Source organism: Anabrus simplex, chromosome 6, assembly GCF_040414725.1.
Source record: "Anabrus simplex isolate iqAnaSimp1 chromosome 6, ASM4041472v1, whole genome shotgun sequence".
In the NCBI taxonomy this organism is placed as follows: Eukaryota; Metazoa; Arthropoda; class Insecta; order Orthoptera; family Tettigoniidae; genus Anabrus; species Anabrus simplex.
The window spans coordinates 243,065,394-243,089,096 of record NC_090270.1 but is presented as its reverse complement, the minus strand read 5'-3'; the positions used below and the strand labels follow the sequence as shown (position 1 = coordinate 243,089,096).

General features: G+C 40.4%; 1 protein-coding gene across 1 annotated transcript in view; it reads right to left on the bottom strand.

The window, feature by feature from the left end:
• Positions 1–23,703, bottom strand: part of LOC136875689 (tachykinin-like peptides receptor 86C) — a 554,249-nt gene that overhangs the window by 8,515 nt on the left and 522,031 nt on the right. The window contains exon 7 of the mRNA XM_067149244.2: positions 5,583–5,725. Within this exon, the coding sequence (XP_067005345.2) occupies positions 5,583–5,725 (143 nt within the window). The remainder of the gene's footprint in view (positions 1–5,582; positions 5,726–23,703) is intronic.

The following is a 23,703-nucleotide window of genomic DNA, read 5'->3' as shown; positions in this document are numbered from 1 at the left end:
TGGCACGCCGTCCCTCTCAGGTAGTCGGACGACCTGAAACAGAGTAGAGAGCTCCATCTCCACGTCGTGCATCCGCTCCTGGTCGTGATGCCTTATGATAAGGCCTCCTGGTAGAAAGCTCTCCACGGACATGGTCGTCGGTAGCCTCCTGCCACCCTGGATGGGGCGCCGCACTCTGTCCAGGACTAGGGCCCGTTCGGAATGAACAAGGCGACCTGGCCTGTAGTAGACGAGCAGCGCTTCGTACTCCGGATCGGTGTAGCCCTCAGAGAAGAAAAAGCCTTGAGGGGGATCGCACCCGTCCCTGTGCGGCTCCGTCTCCACCTCGGTCTGCGACTCGTCCTGCTCCCTCGGTGAGGACGGTGTCCTCGGTTCTGGGTGGTCCTCCATCCATTGCCGCGTTGTGCAGAGGCGACCTCCCCTGTAGTAGACTCCTCTCGCCAACGCCATGCTATAGGGAGTGTCCCTGAAGTTCGCCGTGGTCATCCTGAAATAAAATCCTGAAAGAGAGAGGCGAGCACTGAGAAGTGCTCAGCTTAGACAAATGCTCCTTCGAAGATGTACTAACAAGTACAGCTGCCTGACTAGTACTGGGAAAGTACAGAGCGCCTGGCGAGGAGAGAGAGAGCGAGCGAGAGGAACACGTCCTTCCGCTACGGCTGTCGAACTCGTCCTCGATACTGTGAGGTCCCACTACTGGTTATTTATGGACGACATGGTTTCCCGCCGGGGTCATCCGCGGTCATTTCCTTAGGGAGGGGGGTTGGTTATCCTAAATCGGCATATGCAGGTGGATTTGGATTTCTTGCTTTATCCCACTTAATAAACTGGCGATACACATTCATGTGTCGTATTCTGAACTCATATCGTTCGGTGATCATGGAAATATCACTTAATTCCTGTCCTCCACCTTTCGCGCGCTAACTCGGCGTCCCTGATGGTGTGCTCATCTTGACCAATGGCGAGATAGCGTGGGTCATTTCCACGAATTCATTATTTTAATTTATTACGATTGCATTTTTTATCAACATGGGAATGACATCCCAAAAATCCCCTCTATTCAATTATGTGGTTGGAATAATTTAATTATTGTTATCGGAGAAGCTAACTGGAGTTCACTATGAGTTTTTCTTATGTTGGTTTATCTGCGGGCCTATGATAAATTTTTCTATTGGTCAACACCGCATCGGTTAGTTTAAAATCTCTTCCTTGCATCCTGACAACACAAAATGCCTTGAGGCAGTGGAAAAACTGGTACGTCACATTCTCGGTATTGGTGATACACCTGCTTGCCCTTGGTCCGAAATATATACTCTTTCAATTCCTCGTAGTCATTACTTCTGTTGTTGTGAGCTCTAGATTTAATCCTCTTATCTTTTGACCAGGAAACATTCTCCCCATAATGACAAGCTTAACTGTGGCGACGGCTTGTCGCGATCACGGCTGGCTATGTTGAAATTCTCCCGTCCACACAAAACTGACACTGTATTCAATTTAATATTCCTATATATCTGTATTTCTCGTATAAAAATCAAATCATGAAAGCTAGAGCCTATATCATCCGGGTACAATTAATGCTCAGTACAATGTCTTTCAAAATGCACATTGGAAAGGTTGTTAATGGAGGATACAAATCCTTAGGTTTCATAATTAGAAACTCTAGAGAGCTAAAAAAACATGCGTACACTGACTAAACTATATAAACATTTGTTCGAAGCAAACTTGAATATGGCTGCGTTGTATGGAATCCGTGTAAACAATCTTACAACAATGATATTGAAAAGGTTCAGAAGAAATTTCTTAAAATTCTCTTCTATAGAAGTCGTATAAATTCCGATCCACAGGAAGAGTCTCCAGGAATTTAATTTCTCATCTATTAATCGAAGAGAGTTAACAAGTATGTCTGTATAAAATTGTAAATTGTATAATAGATGATAGCGATTTACTCGCTAGGGTGAAATTTAGTGGAAAGTTAACCAGTTAGAGGACACTGCAACCATTCTATCATGTCCTTTAGTCAAATAAATTCACCAATGGTTAGAATGTGTGAACAGTTAACCTTGAATGTTAATAATATTGATTTTGCAATGCGAATTTGAGAATTTCTGTTTTTCATTGTGAAGTTTCTTTATGGTTAGAATTAAGCTGTAGTTACCAAATATATCCAATATATTGCTATGTGCTCTAAATCACTTCATTGTAGATTTTGTCGTATAAGTAGAGTATCTCCTATTGAGTTTACTATGGTTCATTTTCACGGAACCGAGTTCGATAGCTGCAGTCACTTAAGTGCGGCCAGTATCCAGTATTCGGGAGATAGTAGGTTCGAACCCCACTGTCGGCAGCCCTGAAAATGGTTTTCCGTGGTTTCCCATTTTCTCACCAGGCAAATGCTGGGGCTGTACCTTAATTAAGGCCACGGCCGCTTCCTTCCCACTCCTAGCCCTTTCCTGTTCTATCGTCGCCATAAGACCTATCTGTGTCGGTGCGACGTAAAACAACTAGCAAGAAAACAACAACAACGCATTTTCACGGATAATATTAACGCACTTATTGTAATTTAAAAACTCTATACCGTACATCAGTTCATCGTAATTTCTGTCTTTTTCACTGATAATATCAGCTAATGCACTTATGATAATTTACAAACTATATAGGCGTCCTGTACATCACTTCATTGTAAATTTTCTGTTATGAGTGTAGTATTTCGTATTACTGTAGTCCCTTTTCGCTGATAACATTGATTAATGCACTTATTATAATTAAAAACAAATTATGTTTGTAAATTAAGATGCTTTGTTTGTCAGCAAGACAGACTCATTTTGTTCACTTTGTTTTGTTCCGTTCTTTTTTCATTTTTCAACCGTTTTTTACCCTTTTATGTTATTATTTAAAATTTTCTATGTATGTATTCTGTACTTCCTTTTGTATTTGTAGGCAACCTCTGTGAAAGGCAATGTTTAAATAAGTATATGTAACAACTTATAAAGGCGGGATTCCACTGAGGCAACATTTGGGCGACATAGAGCATGCGACTGGCAACAAATGTTGCTCTTTGTAGCATGCGGCTTGTTGTCAGTCGGACACAAAAGATGTGGCATGCTACATGTGTTGCCGGGTGTAGCATGCGTCACTTGTGGAGACTTGTCGCCATCTACAAACGGTTATTCTGTACAGTCGCTATTAAGTAAGTTCTCTTACAGCTGAAGATGACCTATTTACGGGTCGAAACCGGTACTGTTTTTATGTAAATTATTGACACTATGTAAAATAAAGTATTTATTAGGTGGAGAACTCATCCTTCATACTTGTAAATAATATCATGCTAGTAATTTAAAATTCAAGGTACAGATTCAGGAAGCAGGCACTCTTGTTCAAATCTCAGTGTGCCACTCATTATTTCCAGAAACGCGCCCAAAGCTACCTTCAATAAATATAACATTGATACCGACAGCTGGGAATTGGGCGCTCAGGAATATTCGGCCTTAAGAAACACCGCCCATCGAAGAGTAGCGGTTTTTGATGTTCAGAGACGTCGTATAGGAAGACTAGGAAGACTACCATACTCGCTCGCGAGTTATTGGCGATGATGATGATGAATTTAGTTTTGGTGCTTCCTTCTTTCTTAAAGGATATCATTGATCACAAATGGGTGCTCACTGTATTAGCATTGTTAAAATTTGGTTCACATTCACTAGTACACTACCATCCTAGGAGATTACACATCCTACATGGCTCAAATGATCCTCCTGTATTTAGGATGTGTGTTCTTCCAGGATGTTAGTATAATAGTAAGTGAGATTGAATCAAGATATAGTAAGGCTAGTGAAGTGAGCTCGCAGTTGCGATCAACAGTATTTAGTAAGAAAGAAGTCAGCTCACAGACGAAGTTATCCTTACATCGGTCTATTTTCAAACCAACTGTGCTTTACGGGAATGAAATCTGGGTGGAATCCGGATATCTGATTCATAAGCTAGAAGTAACAGGCATGAAATTAACATGAGTAATTGCTGGTAAAAAGGAGGTGGGAACAATGGCAGGAGGGTACCCCGAATGAGAAAAATAAAGGCTAAATTGGGAATGAACTCTATGGATGATACTGCAAGCACAATGTGGGCAGTGGGGTCATATGAAGCGAATGGAGGAGGATAGTTTACCTAGGATAATAATTTACTCTGTTGTGGAGGGTAAGAGGAGTAGTGAAAGACCAAGACGACGATGGTTAGACTCCGTTTCTAACGATTTAAAGAAAAGATGTATAGAACTACACGAGGCCACAGAATTAGTAGAAATAGAAAATTGTGGTGGCGATTAGTAAATTCACAGAGGCTTAGAGACTGAACGCCAAAGGGCGTAACAGTTTATAATGAAGATGTATGTATGCACGCATGATCCTCATATTCTAATTTTGTATGCCCAACATGACATTAAGTTCCTTTAGGCTTCTTTCCCGCTAGCCTCACTTAAGACTTGGACATGCTTTCTTCCATGTCGCAGTCCCTGTTCCTCTTAATATGCAACCAAAACCGTGGTCATATAGGTCATGAAGGCCTTTGGAGGTGTAGAACGTGAAAGGATTTCACTTTCCATAACCTCCGCACTATGTTGAATATAGTGGTTAGCTCTGTGCCGGCAGGATTTGTTCCCAGGTATTAACCTACTACTCACTTTAGGTGCAGGATGAGTGAGCCTTAGAGTTGCTTCACTTCAAATGTGGAAATATTGTTTTAATTAGAGTAACGAACCACTAAGTACTTGTTGACGGTTTTGGGAGACACAGAGGTGGCAGAATTTTGTCCCGCAAGAGTTATTTTAAGTGCCAGTAAATCTACCGAATTGAGACTGAAGTATATGAGCACCATCAAATACCACCGGACTGAGCCAGGATCGAACCTGGCAAGTTGAGGTCTAATGTCCAGCGCCTCAACTGTTTTAGCCACTCATCCCGGCAATTGTAACTTAAATTATGTACTATTTATCGATAGGATCACTAACAACATGAATATTGAGAATTAAATCTTAGGCCTTCCCCTAATCCACGTATTTTCGGGTGAACCAAGTGCACCATTACCACCTCAGATACGCAACTCCTACCAGTTAATATGTCAACCTCCGTACTTAACGGTTAGTGCTGTTAGCTGCCGTCCTCGTGGGCCCGGGCTCGATTCCCGGTACGGCCAGAAATTCAAGAATGGCAGGAGGGCTGCTGTGTGGTTGAAATGGTACATGCAGCTCACCTCCAATGGGGGTGTCCTTGAAAAGAACTGCACAACCTCGAGATGAGGATGCGAATTTACTTACTTACCACTTAATATACTCCAAATAAAATGCAAGTCCTCTCATTTCACTGTAATACTGCGAAATGGCAAGTTATCATATAGTGGTCCACAATAGAGCTACAGAAATGACGCACTGTGCACCAGTAAAGGGGAAGGAATGGAAGGGTGAAAATAATACAAGTGTACGGAGGCACAGTGCCCCAATGATGGAGAGGGGATCGAATTAAAGCAAACTATACTCGTTTTATGAGCCTCAGGTATTCATGTTTCGAATGTAGACTGTTGATGATTTCCACTCTTACCTATTTTAGACCGTCCTGATCTTGAGCGTTGTAAATCGGATTGACTGTTGTTATTCTTGAGGGATGGTAGTTCTACGATGTCCTTCCCTTTCCGTCGGAAACAGCAGCATTGGCAGATGATCTGTTGAAAGTACACCCGGAATCTGCAACAAAGATGAATTTCGGAAATTTTTTTCAAGCGTCAAATCAGACATCTAATTCCTTCATTCACCTATTCTTATCCTTCAGTGCTATGCAGATTATTACCAAAAAAGAGACTATTTTAATGCATATAGGCTTATAGATTACCTGTAACACCGGTAAAGTGATTATTCTTAAGTTGAAATCGCGAAGTGTACGAGTGCAAGAACTATAACATTTTCAGCGTGCAGCATATGACGTATGCCGTGTTACTTCCGGCTTGCGCCGAACTGCCCGTCAATCAGAGTCGCCTTATTTATATTTAATTTAATATCGGCATAAATAATTGAGATTAAGTGAAACAAACCAAGGCAACAGATGTATCATTACAATACAATATCTAATCGATTAGTTACATTTCAAGACGATCATGAAAATCCTACGGCCAGTAAATAAGGAATTATGATTGATGCAACGTGGATGGCTATAACTCACAGCGCTTGCTATCTGTCTATAAAAGCACGGTGGAGAAACAGCATTCATTCAGTACTTCACTTGTCAGCCAGGCCAGTAAACTAACTAACAACAACAACTAACCTGCAATGCTACACAGAGCTCGCTGTTCGCGTAACCTAGGGCGAAATACAAAGTCATTGATCGGTAGTGTCAATTCGCGAGCTTTTACGACGTGTAACGGTCTAAGTGTTCGAGTAATTTCCAGGTCAATACTTGAGGGAATAAATTAATTCCAATGCTACTTATCCAATCGCGTGATCTACATTTAGCTGAAACTGATGCTTTTTATGGATATCTGAAAGAAAAACATTAACTTGCCCAATCTATATCTATCTATATATAGCCTATCTATCTATATATATATAAAGTCATTGTATGCATGTGGGTGGGTGGATTTGTACCACATCTCCTCCCAAACCATTGGGTAGAGCACCACAGGAACCCTTAAGGGCGGGGGACGAGGGGGGTGAGATGTAAAAACAATCGGAAGTAGTGTCGAACCCATACTTTCGGGGTCGCTTAGATGAATAGGTGACCCCCGGAATTTTTTAAAGTCCAAGTTCAGCACCTTGGGGGTGGGGAGCAAGGGGGGTGAGACATAAAAATAATCGTAATTAGTGTCGAATATATAGTTTTCGGGGTCGCCGAGGTGAATAGTAACACTCCGGTTTTTTAGTAACAGGAGACAAACCACGCGGGGATAGGACACCCCAGGAACCATAGTTTTCGTGGTCGTTGAGATGAATAGTGAGACTCCGGATTTTTTATAAGTCCAAGTGCAACCCCCTTTAGGGTGGGGATGAGGGGCAGTGATACATAAAAATAGTCGAAAATAGTATCGAATTCACAGTTTTCGGGGTCGCTGAGATGAATAGCGGCAGTTCGGAATTTTAGTATCATGAGAAAAAACCACGTGGGGTAAGACACCCCAGGCACCCTTAAGGACGGAGGGGCGAGTGGGCTGAGATATAAAAATCATCGAAAGTATTTTCGAATCCATACTTTTCGGGGTCACTGAGATGAAGAGTGACACTCCGGAATCTTTTAAACCAAGTTCAGTACCCTTCGGGGTAGGGGCGAGATATATAAAATTTTCTAAAATAGTGTCGAATCCATAGTTTTCGGGGTCGCTGAGATGAATAGTAACATTCCGCATTTTTAAAGTCCAAGTTCAGTCCCCTCTTGTGGTGAGGGTTGAGGGGGTTATATATAGAAATGAATCGAAAATATTGTCGAATCCATACTTTTCGGGGTCACTGAGGTAAATAGTGACGCTCCGGATTTTTAAAGTTCAGCCCCCTTCGAGGTGGGGGCGAGGGAAGAGTGATATATAATAGTAATCCAAAATAGCGTCGAATCCATAGTTTTCGGGGTCGCTGAGATTAACAATGACACTCCGGAATCTTATAAGTCCAATTTCATCCCCCTTTGGCATAGAGGGATAAGGCGTAAAAGAGAAATTTTCAAAAATGACCGACATAATGGCCGTAGCCTATACAGTATATGTTCCAGCGTAGCTTTCAACCAACATTGTTACAAGTATGACTTACTATGTGAAGAAAGTACTGTTTAGGATAAGACATCCTTGGAACCTCTAGAGTAGGGTACATAACTAAAATCGAACAATAATAGTTTTCGGGACTACTGGAGCGATTCACCCCAAACCTGGTACACTTATGACTTACTATCAGGAGCTAAACTGCGTGGGGCTATGACAAATTAGCTCCCCAGGTGTAGGTGTTGGAGAGGGTGAGATATAAAAATAATCGAAAATAGTGTCACATCCACGGTTTTAGAGGTCCATGAATAGTGACACTTCGGTTGTCGTTTAACTCCAAGTTGATCCCCTAACCGCCAGGCGGGTGAGAAGGAGTCAAGAACAGAAAATATCCAAATGACCGAGATTAAGGATGGATGTTTGTACGTTCCAGTATAACTGTGAGCGGAACTTGGTACAAATATTACCTACTACCTGAAAAAATACTGTCGGGGAAAGGCGCCCCTAGAAGCATTAGAGTGGGGACGAAATGTAATTATGTCTATAAATGACCGATATTAGTGCTGAATCCATGCGTTTCGGGACTACGGGAGCGATTTCAAACAAACTTGGTCACTTATGACTTATTATCAGGGGACAAACTGCGTGGAGGTATGGCAACGCTAGCACACCCACGAGGGGGTGATATATAATAGTAATCCGAAATAGTGTCGAATCCATTCTTTTCGAGGTCGCTGAGATGAAAAGTAACGCTTAAATTTTTTTATAAGTCCAATTTTTGCCTCCTTTCGCATAGCGGTGAGAAAAAGTAAAAAACAAAATTTCGAAAATCACCGAGATAATGGACGTATGTGTATACATTGTACCTACTGTCTGGAAAAATATACTGCACCCATAATCGAATGGGCATATTAGTTGCATAAATTAAATGATAGAAATTCGCATATGTGAAGACTACAGAAGACAAGGAAAGCTTGCAATTTTACAAAGCGCCACCCAAGGAGACGTACTGGCTGGAAAAATATCCGCAGAGTACGCTTTAAGGCACGTACAGGAAGTGGCTGGATAAGTCATCTCTTCAATAAAGTTTTATTACGCCGAAGAATGCAGACTTTCTATCTGGATTTCTCACGGGAACCGGCACGTTGGAATGTACCCAACCCTAGCGTGCAAGGGAGAGAGCAGTAATACCTATCACCCCTCGATAGCCAAGTGGTCGTGTCCAAGCCACGAGGCGCGGGAAGATCTCAACCAATTAGAAAATTACTAAATTTGCCGCCTGATCCTAGCGGGAATTAGTATTCAGTATTTCGCGATTTGGTGACAGAAATAGCAGTGAAATACGGTGTCCTTATCTGTGAATAATATTTGAGGAATTATTCAAGCCAATGCGAGGTTAATTATCTCTTAAATATTTAAGTTTCAACTTTGTGTAGAAGAGTGGTTTCGTCCAGGAAGCAAACTGTCATGGCGGGAAAGCGACATACGCCAACGGTAAATAGGTCGGATGACGCACTTCATTTTATTTAATAACCTACGATCATTTATGAGAGCGCAGTTCAACACGTCAATCAGGCCAAAAGCTGGAATATTTAGATTACATCTTCTGAACATTTGACATACGGACAAGTGGTAAATGATCCAAGGTGCCGTAGTAATCCTACACATCCCTTCCACTGGAACTATTTTTGAGGTGGGGGTGTGAGTGTTTACAAAACCGCCAACAGCAGGGTGCTGAGTGCTCGGTTTCACTTGAAATTTCAGTGTACAGAGGTGACTCTTCAGAAGGCGCTAAGAGACGGCTTTGGCAGTCGAGTGAGTAAAGTCTTTAGTTAAGTGAGTAAAGCCTTTAGTCAGAAGATGAACATTTAGGAACAACTTTCATTCAACATCGGAGTATAGGAAGATAATTAGACAGTCATTTCAGTTAAAATGACAATGATAGTTATTTCATTTTTGACACTTTCATAAAAGAACTCATAACGTCATGTGACCGGCGGGAGCAGAGACGAACATTGAAAATTTAATGACATGTAGCTGTAGAACATTCTCTTTCGTCACATGTAATTTGTACGGTAATTCTCGTGGAGAAGTTATAGTTTTGGAGGACAGTAGTATTTTATAAGATTTCTCCATATTTCACTGGGAACATTGCATTTAATTTCAACAGTCTCATAGAACTGTCATTTAATTTGAGACCTAGGGAGCAGAATATTAGTTGAGCTAATTACGCGAGGGTAACCTTGTTTACTAGTGGAATGCAACGGTACAAGGACTGGGTCCAGTGTTATTGTCAGAGTGGGGTGAACGACCAGTAATCCCTTATACAAACAAACTGTGAAGGCTGAGAGCAGAGACTGCAGAGGCGACCAAGCAGGTAACTTGTTCCAGACTTTCAACGTCCACACGGCAGGTGCTTCGCGCTGTAATTTGTATTTCTTCACATGAGTGTTTACAATGCGTGTGTTTGTATAAAAAATGTATCGTGTGCAACGCCAATATAAAAATGGATCCAATGCGGGTGCATAAAGTATTGGATATCCACATCGCGATGAAGAAGGAAAACTAAACCCATGTAACGGAGGCCGGCAGATTACCCAGCCTGCCTCCCAGCACAAAGGTAAAGCAATGAGCATTATTTAAAATGTAAATAACTGAGGACTATGAACAATCAGTGATCAAATGTAGGTTAGCAATTTAGGTAGGCTTGTAAATAATAATGTCACGTACCGGATGATATAATTAGATTTTTGATATCATTTGCAGTTAGAGTTAGGAGTGAGGCCATGACAATTATATCTAACGATTCGGGATATAAATGCCATGGTGTCACAGTAATATAATAATAATGATATAATAATATTAATATTAATAATAATAATAATAATAATAATAATGCAATAAATATGATAGTCAGATAAATCTTCGTATCTTCTCTCAGGAGTTTTTGTCATATATTTTTGAATCAATTTTTTAGCGTGTGCTATTATTTGACATATGGGAATCCTAATATTTATTACATAATTCATGTCTAGTGTAATTGCAGATTTTAACGTAATAATAATAATAATAATAATAATAATAATAATAATAATAATAATAATAATAATAATGATAATAATAATAAAAATTGGGAATGTTACTTGATGACATTTGATTTTATGGATACTGCCGCATTATTTTGATGTTTAATTAGCACTAGCTATGGCGCATCCAATTTAGTATTTCATGTTGGCGTGATCACGTGTTAGAGGACCGTTTGCGATAGGTCTCATACCCTTTTATTTTGTGATGTAACGTTTAACCCGAAACTTCGTTTCTTTACGAGTACATTGGGTTTATACTTTTGATAGCTGTGTATTTGGCAGGCAATCTTGTTATTACAGTCGCTAGATAAAGACAGGGAAACCATTGACAGTTAGCTCTGATAACTTATGGCATGTGAGAATGAAATAAGATCAAGAAAACGAATAAAGAGATAGTAATTTCCCTGATGACGATAATTGTGAAATGATAAATGTGAGATTTGAAGAACATGTCGTATAATAGTGTCGTAATAACGAGTATGTGAACGACACAGTGTGTTACTGAAGTTATTTCGCCCGCGTGATATGAGCGAGGCTATGTTGAGAGCGCTACGATAAGAATAATGTGATGAATAAATGGAATTGAGAGATAAACAATTTAGCTGACAAAGTTCAACATTTCGACGACATGTGTGATAGTTGTAGGCGGAAAGCCTGTGCATTTCAAATATTTTCCTGGGACAAAATGGTTCTCGGAAACAGACAATTGAGAGTCCGAGTAAAGTCATGAACAGAGCGACTGAACAATGGGTAGTTTTGATAAGTCATTGGTGGTCATTGATGACATAATATTCAGAGTTATTATCCGTAAAAGATGGAGTAATGTCATACCCAGTTACGTCTGATATTAAGAGGTTGCCGTCAAATTCACTTAGTTGTTATTTGAATCATTTGGTAGTTATTTCCACATCACGATTTTGCGTGTTGTATTTAAATTTGATAGGCAGTGATCACGTGTATTTTGAGATTTTTCTTATGCTTTTCTTTTCCTTAGTGGATTTTTGTCACCGTATTTTTTATAGCGTCTGATGGTACGTGAGTATTGTGATGGTTTAATGATGTATATAGGTAGAGTAATCAGGTTATTTTTGAATTTAGTTGTTTCTTCTGGAGCAGTTGTTTCTCCATTTGTCATGTTATTTGTACATAAATATTTCATGTACTAGGTTAATAGATCACTGATGGTTCATAGTCAATAATCAATGTAGTAGGTATGCTCAAGCCGTAAGGCAATTGCAACTAACAAGCTTTTGAAATCCACTACAAAGTTAGTCAGGTAAATGAATCGACCTTTAATGGTGAGTTCTGTCATGAGTGCCGCAAACTAATTAACTGAACAAGATGGAATCCGCCTCCATCAAAGTTGAGATCATAATTTATTCATTCTCAATGGAAATACAGGTAGCGGCAGACTAGATAAAAAAAATAATTTGTAAAAGGGTCGAACTCATTTATTCAGAAAAATTTTGGCACTTAGCCTAACTTATTTTATTTCTTTAAGTGTCCAGACTATGACAGCTAATAAGATATAAATCAGCTAAATAAGTGATTGTTTGTACTCATTGTTTGGTGTGATAATTTTCTGGTTCAGCCACGAAGTATTATATGTGTGGCAAAGTTACATAAAACGGTAAGGGATACCGTGTTCATGGTATTGCCTTTATTTACACATGTTTACTGTACACCAGTATTGCTGGATAGTTAGGTGGTTGCCAATTTGATACGAATTTGGAGTTAACAAACTTAGGAAGTCCTTAAATAAAAAGGTCAGTGTGATTAATTAATTAATCAATTAATAATTTATACAAATTCAGTTAACTGAAAGGACGATTCAAGTGTGTATTCAGAAGTGGTTATTCAAATGAGGCTGTATATTTGTTAGACCAGCAGTCTGTTGTGGTCGTGTCATGTACATGAAACTTAAGTTCGATGGTGATCATCATTATTAAATTTTATCGACCTTCAGTCGAAGTCATTAAGGCGGATAATTAATTGGTGTAAAGAACATTTTAAATTGTTTTATTCTCAATAATTCTATTTTATTTTATTTGATTTCAATCTATTTAAACTTCATTTTCCACATTTTGCCAATTTTTGTTAATAAATCATTTTATTATTTACACTTTATTCAGTCTATGGGTACCGTGATTTACTAGTTAGCTGACCCCTATCTTTCATTTCCTCACCCCCGATGTTGTGTGGCCTGTCAACCCCGAGGAGAGCTGAAGGACGTTACCACGCCTGAGGAGAGAAGAGTCTACGCGAGCGGTAGGTATTGTTTTATGTCATTCTTTACAGGAGCAGTCGGCGCATCAAACAAGTATGAAGAATACCGCATCGGGTGCCTTAAAAGGCCACAATACCTTAGGCGTAAAAGACTCCTAGCCTCTAAAGTAGGGGCGAAGTGTCAAAATTAACCGAAAACGACCGATATTTGAGTCAAATCCATAGTTTTCGGGGCCGTTGGGATGAACTGTGACACTCTGGATGCCGTTTAATATAAAGTTCAGTCCTAATCGGCAGGCGGGTAAGAACTGGCAAAGAATAGAAAATGTCCAAAGGGACAGATTTTAAGGACGTATGTGTGTATGTTCTAGCATACCTCACAACCGAACTTGGTATACACATGCCTTAGTACATAGACAACATTACTGTGGGGGTCAGATAAACCTAGCCCCCGCTGGTGTTGGGAAATGAGAGGGGGCTGACGTGCAAAAGTATGGAAAATAACCGATAATAAAATGTCGAAATCCATTGTTTATGTGTCGCTGATACGAACTGTGACGCTCTGGATACCGTTTAAGTCCACGTTCAGCCTCCATTGAGGGAGGATCTGAGAAGGGCTTAAAAGTAAATAGTATAAAATGACCGAGATTTAGGTTTTCTCGATAATTAAATAATCCTAAACATGAAATCAGATACATTTAAATAACTCTAAAACTACATAATAGGGCGTAAAATCAACATCTCAAAAAGAATTCTACACTTAACTAACAGGTAATAAAAATATTAAAGGTAAACATTCAAAAGCTATCCCGCTGGGGTGAGTGGCTCAGACGGTTGAGGCGCTGGCCTTCTCACCCCAACTTGGCAGTCTCGATCCTGGCTCAGACCGGTGTTATTTGAAGGTGCTCAAATACGTCAGCCTCGTGTCGGTAGATTTACCGGCACGTAAAAGAACTCCTGCGGGGAAAAATTCCGCCACCTCGGCGTCTCCGAAAACCGTAAAAGTAGTTGGTGGTACGTAAAGCAAGTAACATTATTATTATTATTATTATTATTATTATATCCCCGCAACGCCGCGTACTACAGCTAGTTAGATAAACCTATGGATGTTTAGTGTTTTGACCTTCAGCAGATCTTTCTGTGCCTGTGATTCCAACAGGAGACATAATTTATTCTCGATTTTGAGGCTATGATGTTCTTTTATCTGACTCCTCTACAGTACATAGAGTGCATTGCGACTTCATTGTTAGTTACTTCGTGATAGTTCAAGAAGTAGAATGTGGTGGAAAATGATTTTTCCCAATACTGAAAAAGCGGACATGTCAAAGGTGTATGGAGAATATAGGAAGAATGCTGTTCGTTCTTGTGCTCTGTACGTCGAACGATATCCCGGAAGACGTCATCCGTTCCGTCAATAATTTCTAAACTTCTTCAACCAATTACATGAACCTGGAAGTGTAACACCTAATAAACATAACACAAACGAGTGAATGGAGAAGTGTGTGAACGCAATGTTCTAGCTGCTGTTGCTGTAAATATACACGTTAGTTCCCGGGCAATCGCACGACGAAACGGCACGGATCAAACAAGTGTACTACGCGTTCTCCACCGTCATATGTTTCATCCGTATCAAGTCTGTCTCTTCATCGAAGCTGAATGGAAATATCTGAAAATCGCGTTAAAGTTTGCACATGGACATTATGAAAAGGTACATCAGATTTATCATGTATCTCATTTAGTGATGAAGCAACATTTACAAATCATGGCCAAGTAAACCTCCAAAACGTTCACTATTGGTCCGTAAACAATCCCAGTTGGCTTCGTCAGCCCATACTTTATATTGCGTTGTGGAATAGAGGACAATTAGCTCCTAGGTTCTTTTTTATAGAAGGAAGACTAGATTCTCAAAATTATCTTAACCATCTAACAGACCAACTTGCACAGATGTTAGAAGACGTTCCGCTGCAGGCTGGGAGAAACATGTGGTATCAGCATGATCATTGTCCAGCGCATAGTGCACAATATACGACATCTTGTCTTCACCGATTGTTTCCAAATCATTTGATTGGATAAAGAGTACCTGTACCTTGGTCGGCCCGTTAACCAGATTTGACCCCTTTAGATCTTTTCTCTGGGCAAAGATAAAACAAACGGTTTACAAAGACATATGGACCACACCAGATGATATAAGAAGTATTGGTGCTGCCTGCCCTGAAATTTCTAATAAAATGTTAGAACGTATGCATCAGTCTTCACATAACAGACAGGAAACTTATATTGAAGCTGGTGGTCGTTATACAACCTATGAAGGCTAAATTTATTTCTGCTTCATAATCCAAAAAATTGTTTATTCGCTTTTTCTCTTAAGTTACTGCTGAAATATAGATGAAATGTCGTATGGCTTTTAGTGCCGGGATATCCCAGGACGGGTTCGGCTCGCCAGGTGCAGGTCTTTATATTTGACGCCGGTAGGCGACCTGTGCGTCGTGATGAGGATGAAATGATGATAAAGACAACACATACACCCAGCCCCCGTGCCATTGGAATTAACCAATTAAGATTAAAAAACCCGACCCGGCCGGGAATCGAACCCGGGACCCTCTGAACCGAAGGCCAGTACGCTGACCGTTCAGCCAACGAGTCGTACGAAATATAGATACCCTGTATTTACCATTTTCGAACTACGATAACTCGTAAGATACTTATCCTGAAAATAATCCACCATTGACTTTCTAATTTAATCGAGTTGTATTTTGTTAATGTCAATAGGTATTGTTCTATTTAAAAATTGAAACTATACAAAAATATATTTGTTCTAATAAGTATTAAAATCTGTGTATGGGCTACAATGAGTCCTTGGTTACACTTCATTTCTGTGGAAACAGCACATAAATAGAATATTCCATTTCTGAAATATTATGGGTGCAATTTTAATGATTATGTTATTTGATTTACGTCCCACTAACTACTATTACGGTTTTCGGACACGCCGAGATTCCGGAATTTTGTCGCGCATGAGTTTTTTACATGCTAGTAAATACAGCGACACGAGGCTGACGTATTTTAGCACCTTCAAATACCAGCGGACTGAGCCAGGATCGAACCTGCCAAGTTGGGGTCAAAGTCAGAGCCACTCAGCCCGGTGGAGTGCAAATTTTAGCGAATCACTCTGTATAGATATACAGCATACACTTAGTGTTCTGAAATAGGAATTAAAATTAAAATTAATTGTGATAAAATGTGAGAACAAATAAAAAAGAAAGAACTTTTTCTTCATAATTATATAAACCTAGCATTGTCAAATTCTAACAGAAAAGTTATATTTTGCTTTCGTGTGGGTATCTTCCGTTCGGTTTAATGATTGTCTCACAAACTTGAGGCATTAGCTTTAGCAGTTCTTGTAAGTATTCCGCGTCTTTACGATTCCAGACATCCTTAAGAGTGTTTCAGACATGTTCCTTGCTTGATATATGAACTTCCCGGATGCATCGATACCCTTCACCCCAGACCAATTTAATGGGATTTCCCCATCTCTTTCAAAGTATCCCTTAACAATAATTGGAACCCCGTCATGTTTAACAGAGGTAGAATGCATTGCTGGACCACCCATTCTCCTTAACGTCGACGGGAAAATATCCTTCCTCCGGTATAAAAGACTTCGAACTTAGATTCTTCTGTCAATAGGATTTCCATCCGTTCTTCAGGCGTCCAATTACGCTGTTTTCTATACCTTTCGAAGAAGTTTCCTTGTTGTCACAAGTCCTTCCAAGCCAGTTTCAGAGTCTTCTTGTCATTGCTGCAACAGATGTGTTCTTATTCATTTCTACTAGTTCCACGCGTACTTTTGACGCAGTTTTTAGGCTATATATCTTATGCAATCTTGCATAGTATTACTCCTGCTTTGTCAGACTTTCTTCACAGTAACGTTAGTTTTTGTCTGCTTTTCATTTTTATTTTGATACTAGCGAATGTACCCGTGCTTCGCTACGGTATTCTACATTGTATTCGAATATCGAAGTAAATAGTGTACATGCAGTAAATAAGATTGTTTTTAAATTGCATGTCTCTTAGCGTTATCCGAGAAAGAGCATGGGGAGGTCCCCGTACGTTGTTTCCAATGTAAAGTGTTTGTTACGGATTTGTGATATAACGGCAGGCTCACTTGCCTACTGGCATTCACAATAGAGTTGGGAAGTTTACATAATAATTGCAGGCCTCATTGCCTACTACGCGGACAGAATCGATTTGGGGAGTTTTCGTTAAAATGGCAGCCCCCCTTTCCTACTTCCAGACGGATTACAGTTGAGGAGTTTCTATTATAATGGCAGGCAATTACCCTACTATCACTCGAAATTGAGTTGTGCAGTTATCATTATAATGCCAGGCCCATTTTCCTACTGCCAGCCAGCTTACTGCCAGTCACACCAAGTTGGTGAGTTTCCATCAAAATAGCAGGCCACTATGCCTAATGCCAGTCATATTTTAGATGAGGACATTTCTTTATAATGGCGGGTACCCTTGCTTACTGCCAAACACAATCGGGTAGGGGAGTTTTAAACAAAACTGCATGCTCACTTGCCTTCTGCAAGTCAAATCGAGAAGGGAAATATTCATTACAATTGTAGGCCTTCCTTACTAATGACAGTTACACAGGAGTTGGAGAAGGAACCCTTTCATACTGCCAGTCAAAAACGGTGTGGGGAGTACTGATTACAATAGCAGACCCACCCTTTCTCGATCGCTAAAAATCGACATCAGTGAATATATATAGATCGACATACGAAAGTATATGCGTGTTTACAATATTGATGACCTTCATTTACAGATTAACTGGTACTAAACGTACGTCATATCGACAAAGGATTATACCATAAGACACGCCGGATTTAGTGGCCTAAATGGCTGGTCCTATGATATGTCATCTATTCTTGGGTCAGATTGAGTTAGAAACGTGGAACAGGGTAAAGGTTTTGTAAGATTATCTCGCATTACATTACTTTTCGGATAATTATGTGACAGCTACATACATAGCATTTGGCTCATATATGGCTACTGGGTGGGCGAATTTTCGTGAAGAGTTTGATGATTCTGTATTTCATATAAGTAATTGAAAGTATGAATTATGCATGTGAAAATTCCAAATTGACTTAACATCGATTAATGGAGAAAAATCAAACGTAAAAGGGATACAGATACGGCAAATAGTCATAAGACCAAGGTTGTAGATCATTCCAAATTGAACGGAGATTGTGCAATCCGTTATGTGATAGGAATTTCCGAAGGTCTGCACCATCATTAAAACTGCCTGCATATTTCGATATTCTTCGGGGATAAAAAGTGAAAAATTTAATGATCTAGTATGTTTTCCGTTCGTTACAGGCTAAAACGTATAATTTTGTCAAATTTCAATTATCTTCTTTTTCTTCTGGCAGATTATGCCGCAATGTGGATTTTGGGCGAGGCGGGTAAATATTAGGACTTTCAGGAAACTAAACCAAAAATTATGGAGATGGTCATTATTACCCCTTAAATGGAAAGCTGTACGAAAATTTCGCCAAAATAATCAGTGTAGAGGCACACAGTCGTTACGATTTGATTTATATAGATAAGGAATCTGCTCCATGTAAAACACCTTTTGGGCTATGTCCGCTGGACTTAACCTGCAAAAGTCACCATTCATGATATCTCCCTTATTAATCCTCCTGACGAAAAAATGCACATGAAAAAAAAAAAAGGTTTAGAGGTGGAATTCCATCACGTTTGGTCGATTTCCAGTCAGGTTGGTCTTGTTCTGTATATATTGTGGACGAGTAAAATCGCCATTTCGGTTCCCTATAAACCGCCAGTCTATTCCGGAACATGAAATGTTATTTACGTTTAAAACCTACCTTTGGACAGGTGGATGCTAAATATAAATTTTGGTTCGAATGTCTTCAGTAGTTTTCAAGTTGTAAGAAATACGCTTTACACGCACCCGCTCGTGAGTTAAGTCCGATGGGACTTGTACAGAAAAACGGTCCGTTAATGATATCTCCCTTATCAATCCTCATATCGAAATGATGCACATGAGAAAAAAGGTTTAGAAATTAATTTCTACCAAGGTAGGTAGATTTCCATTAAGTTTGGTTGTGTATATTTTGTGGAAGTGCAAAATCACTGTTTCGGTTTCGTATAAACCCCCAGTCAGTTCAGGGATTTAGAAACAATATTTGCCCTAAAACCTATCAAGGACAGGTGTATTCTAAATAAGAGTCTTGGTGGAAATACATCCAGTAGTTTGTAGCACTCGCGTACATACGGCGTAATTAAGGAAGAAAATAATACAGTTAAGAAAGTTGAAAGTAATAGAAAATGGATTATAACTGAGGACATCCGGATAACGACAAAATATGTAAATGCCAAGCGAATGTGTTGGAAAATCAAATGCCCCTCAATAAATTATGGTAGTGTGAGTTATGGGTATAATAAAGCGGTAACAGAGGAGAAATTTAAGTCCAGTGACGTTGCCATGGTAACCTGTAGGTTCGTTGTCGGTCTGTCGGCCACTCAATGCAGAGCATGATACCAGCGGAAAATTGTAAATTTCTCCGTCATGTGAAGAGTAAGGTAAATTATGAACATAACGAAAGTTGTTTATAATGAAGAGACGTTTCACGTACGGTAAAGTAAGTTTACAGAAAATCAATAGTATAAGTGAAAATGGAGGAAAACCACTATAAACCCCGTCTATTCAAGGATTTTAAAATAATATGCATATCGAAACCTTCCCCGGGATGAGTATACTCTAAATGTGAAGTTTGGTTGAGATCTATCCAGCCGTTTCGAAGTGATGGTGGAAAAACCATTCTGGTTTTCTTATAAACCCCCGTCTATTCAAGGATTTTAAAATGATATGCATGTCGAAACCTTCCACGGGATGAGTATACTCTAAATATGAAGTTTGGTTGTGATCCATCCAGCCGTTTCGACGTGATGGTGGAAAAACCATTCTGGTTTTCCTATAAACCCCCGTCAATTCAATTTTTTTAAATGATATTCATATCTAAACCTTCCCCGGGATGAGTATACTCTAAATATGAAGTTTGGTTGAGATCTATCCAGCCGTTTCGACGTGATGGTGGAACAGACAAACAGACAGACAGACAAACAGACACACAGACACGAAACGTAAAAACCACCGATTCGGTCTTGAGTTGACCTAAAACGGATAAATATCTGAAATATTGGCAAAACAAAAGAAATTACAGACAGCGGACCCCCTACAATTTTATTTATATAGATTAATTACTATTGACCCCGTTTAAGTTCGTTTTTATCTATTTTAATGTGTTTATTAATTTGAATTATATATATGACTAGCAAATGTACCCGTGCTTCGCTACGGTACTCTACATTGTATACGGATTCCTCCGTAAATTACTGTAAAGGCAGTGAGTAGGCCCTTAACTTGGCAGGGTGGGCTCGCGACCACGGACCCTTAGGTGAGTCTCGTTTTTATACCTTAATTTTTACATATATGTATTACAGTGTGTATAGATCGCTCCAAAGCGACTTCAATTTATTAATATATATATTATATTTCACCCCCCTACCGAGGGGTTTCTAGGGGCGTTTTGCTCCCACAGTACTTTTTCCACATAGTAGGTTATATTTGTACGCCCCCACCGCAAAGGGGGCTGAAGTTGAACTTTAAAAAATCCGAAGTGTCAGTATTCATGTCAGCGACCCCGAAATCTATGGATTCGACACTATTTTCGATTATTTGTATATATCACTCCCCCCGTCGCCACAAAGGGCGTGAAAATGAAAGGCCTCCACACGTAATACCGTGCGAGTTGAAATAGAACGAAAGTTGACCAAGGGAGGTCGAAAAGGATAGATGAAAGTGAGAAGCCTAGCACAAGGAAACAGAAGCAATGTCAGGACTCAGCTAAGGCCCCGCGATCGCCAACCCATACTCCCTACTTAACAGCCCCTGAGGTGGCTTGTAGTCGCCTCTTATGACACGGCATCATGATAGCACTCGAATTCGACTGCGACTGACAGTAGTAAAGGGAACGTGCCATTATAATGAAAATACCTTCCCTATTTCCAGTCATAGTGTAGTTGGGGAAGTATCATGAAATCGCAGGTGACCTTGGGTGTTAGCAATCAAAAACGTGATGGAGTTTTTCCGTTTTAATGCCAGGCCACCGTGTGTACTTCCAGTCGCTGTCGAGTTGGAGAGTTCCCATTACAATGGGATATCTTGTTTCCTTTTTCCAATGATAATCAGTTGGGGAGTTTTAACTATAATGGCAAGCGGACTTGTCTACCGACAGTATTAGTCCAATTGGGGAGTTCGAGTAGAAGTCAGAGTCGAGTTGGGAGTTTTAATTATAATGACAGTTCTGCTTACTTATTTTTTTGCTATTTGCTTTAGGCCGCACCGACACAGATATGTCTTATGGCGATGAAGGGATAGGAAAGGCCTAGGAAGTGAAAGGAAGCGGCCGTGGCCTTAATTAAGGTACAGCCCCGGCTTTTGCCTGGTGTGAAAATGGGAAACCACGGAAAACCATCTTCAGGGCTGCCGACAGTGAGGCTCGAACCCACTATCCCCCGATTACTGGATACTGGCCGCACCTAAGCGACTGCAGCTATCGAGCACGGTTGCTTACTTAGTGCCGGTCACAGTCGAGGTGGAGGGTTTCCGTTATTACGGTAGATCATTTTTGCTATTCCCAGTCAGATGAGTTGGAAAGTTTTGGTTAGAAAAGAAGGCCCATTTGTCTACTGTTAGCGACATGTATTTAGGGTTCTTCAATATAATGGCAGGCCCACTGGTGGGCAGGCGGTCACAATCGAATTTCAAGGTTCCCATTATCATTATAGGTCGTCTTTGCTATCCCCAGTCACTGTTGATTTGCGAAGTTTTCATTGAAATGGCATTTCAGCTTGCCTATGGCCAGTTAGTATCAAGTTGGCGACTTTTCATGACAATGTCAAGCCTTCTTGCCTATTACCAAACAAAAATGTGTTCGGGCGTGTGGGTTATAAAAGTAGGTCCCCTTGCTACTGCCAAACCCAGTCAATTTGGGGGTTCCCATGATAACGGCAGATCTTCTTTCCTATTTCCGGTTATCGTGTTTTGATTATATTGCCAGGCCCCCTTGCGTATTGGCAGTCACAACGAAGTTGGACAGTTTTCATTGTAATATTATTCCAGTTTGTCTACTGCGAAAAACATTGAGTTGAGGAGTTAAAATTATATTGGCAGGCCCCCTTACCTTCTGCCAGTCACAACCGACGTGGGGTATTTTCATGCCTATTGCCAGTCACAGTCGAGGTGGAAGGTTCCCTACCGCCACAGACAGTAGATTTGAGCAGCTTTGGTTATGATGACAGCCAACGGCCGTAGCCGTGTTGAAGCACCGGATCCCGTGAGATCTCCGAAGTTAAGCAACATTGGACGTGGTCAAGATTTGGATGGGTTGCCACGCGCTGTTGGTGGGGGTTAAGGGAATGGAGGAGCGGAAAGGGACTGGCCACCCTACCGTACGTAAACTCCGGCTCAGGCACACCTCTGCGGAGGTTCGGACCTGCCTTCGGGCAGAATACACCCTTTAGTTATGATGATAGGCATACTTTCTCTTATTGCCTGTCACAATGGACTTGCGCAGGTTTCATTATAATGGCCGGCCCACTTGCCTATCGGTAGCCACAGCCCTCTTTCCTATATTCAGTCATAGTGTAATTGGCGAGGTTTGGTTATAATGGTAGTCCCGCTTGCCTACTGCGAGTCACAATCGAGTTGAGGAGTTTTAATTATAGTAGCAGTTCTCCTTGCCTACTACCAGTCACATTCAAAATGGGGAGTTTTCATCATCAATGCTGGTAGAGTTTACCAGTGCTAGTCACAGTCGAGTTTGAAGTTGCTATTATAACGGCCGATCTCCTTTCCTATTTCCAGTCATAGTCGAATTGGGAAGGATTTTTATAATAGCAAGCCCCTTACCTACTGCAATTCACAATCGAGTTGAGGAGTTTTAATTATAATAACAATCAAGCTCGGGAGTTTTCATTTTAAGAGCAGACCCCTTACCTAGGGCCAATCGCAGTCAATTCGGAGAATTCCCATTTTAACGTTAGGTCTTCTTCCCTATTCCCAGTCAGTGTCGATTTGGCCAGTTTTCATTATGTTGGCATGCCCCCATTTCTACTTCCAGATAATCAATAGTGTGCTTGGAAAAATTAAGTAACACTGATGATCTTCCCATAATTCGGAGTCTATTCGTTTATGGGATCAATTTCATTTAATTTGTCACCAGTACACGTACTGAAGCGAAGGAAGAACAGAGTCATTGAAGAACCTCTTGATAAACAATATTTCGTGTTTTATTTTCTGGTGCACCTATAAACAGGGACTTGCTGCTGCTGACTCGGGAACATGCGACGTACAGTTGCCCGTGGGAAAAGCAGGGTGATCTGAGGTCAAGTCCAGCAATACTCAACGTCTGGTCTTGGGATTTATTAATAGTCATCGCAAAGCAGAGGCTGACTGGAAACTGCAGACGCTTGAACTGAAACGGGTAGTTGGTTGGGATTAGCGGTATCCGCGGGATAAGAACTGACTCTCCTTCACCGCATCCAGTCATGATAGTTGCCTCTATCACATGTTTGTGGAGGGCGTTTA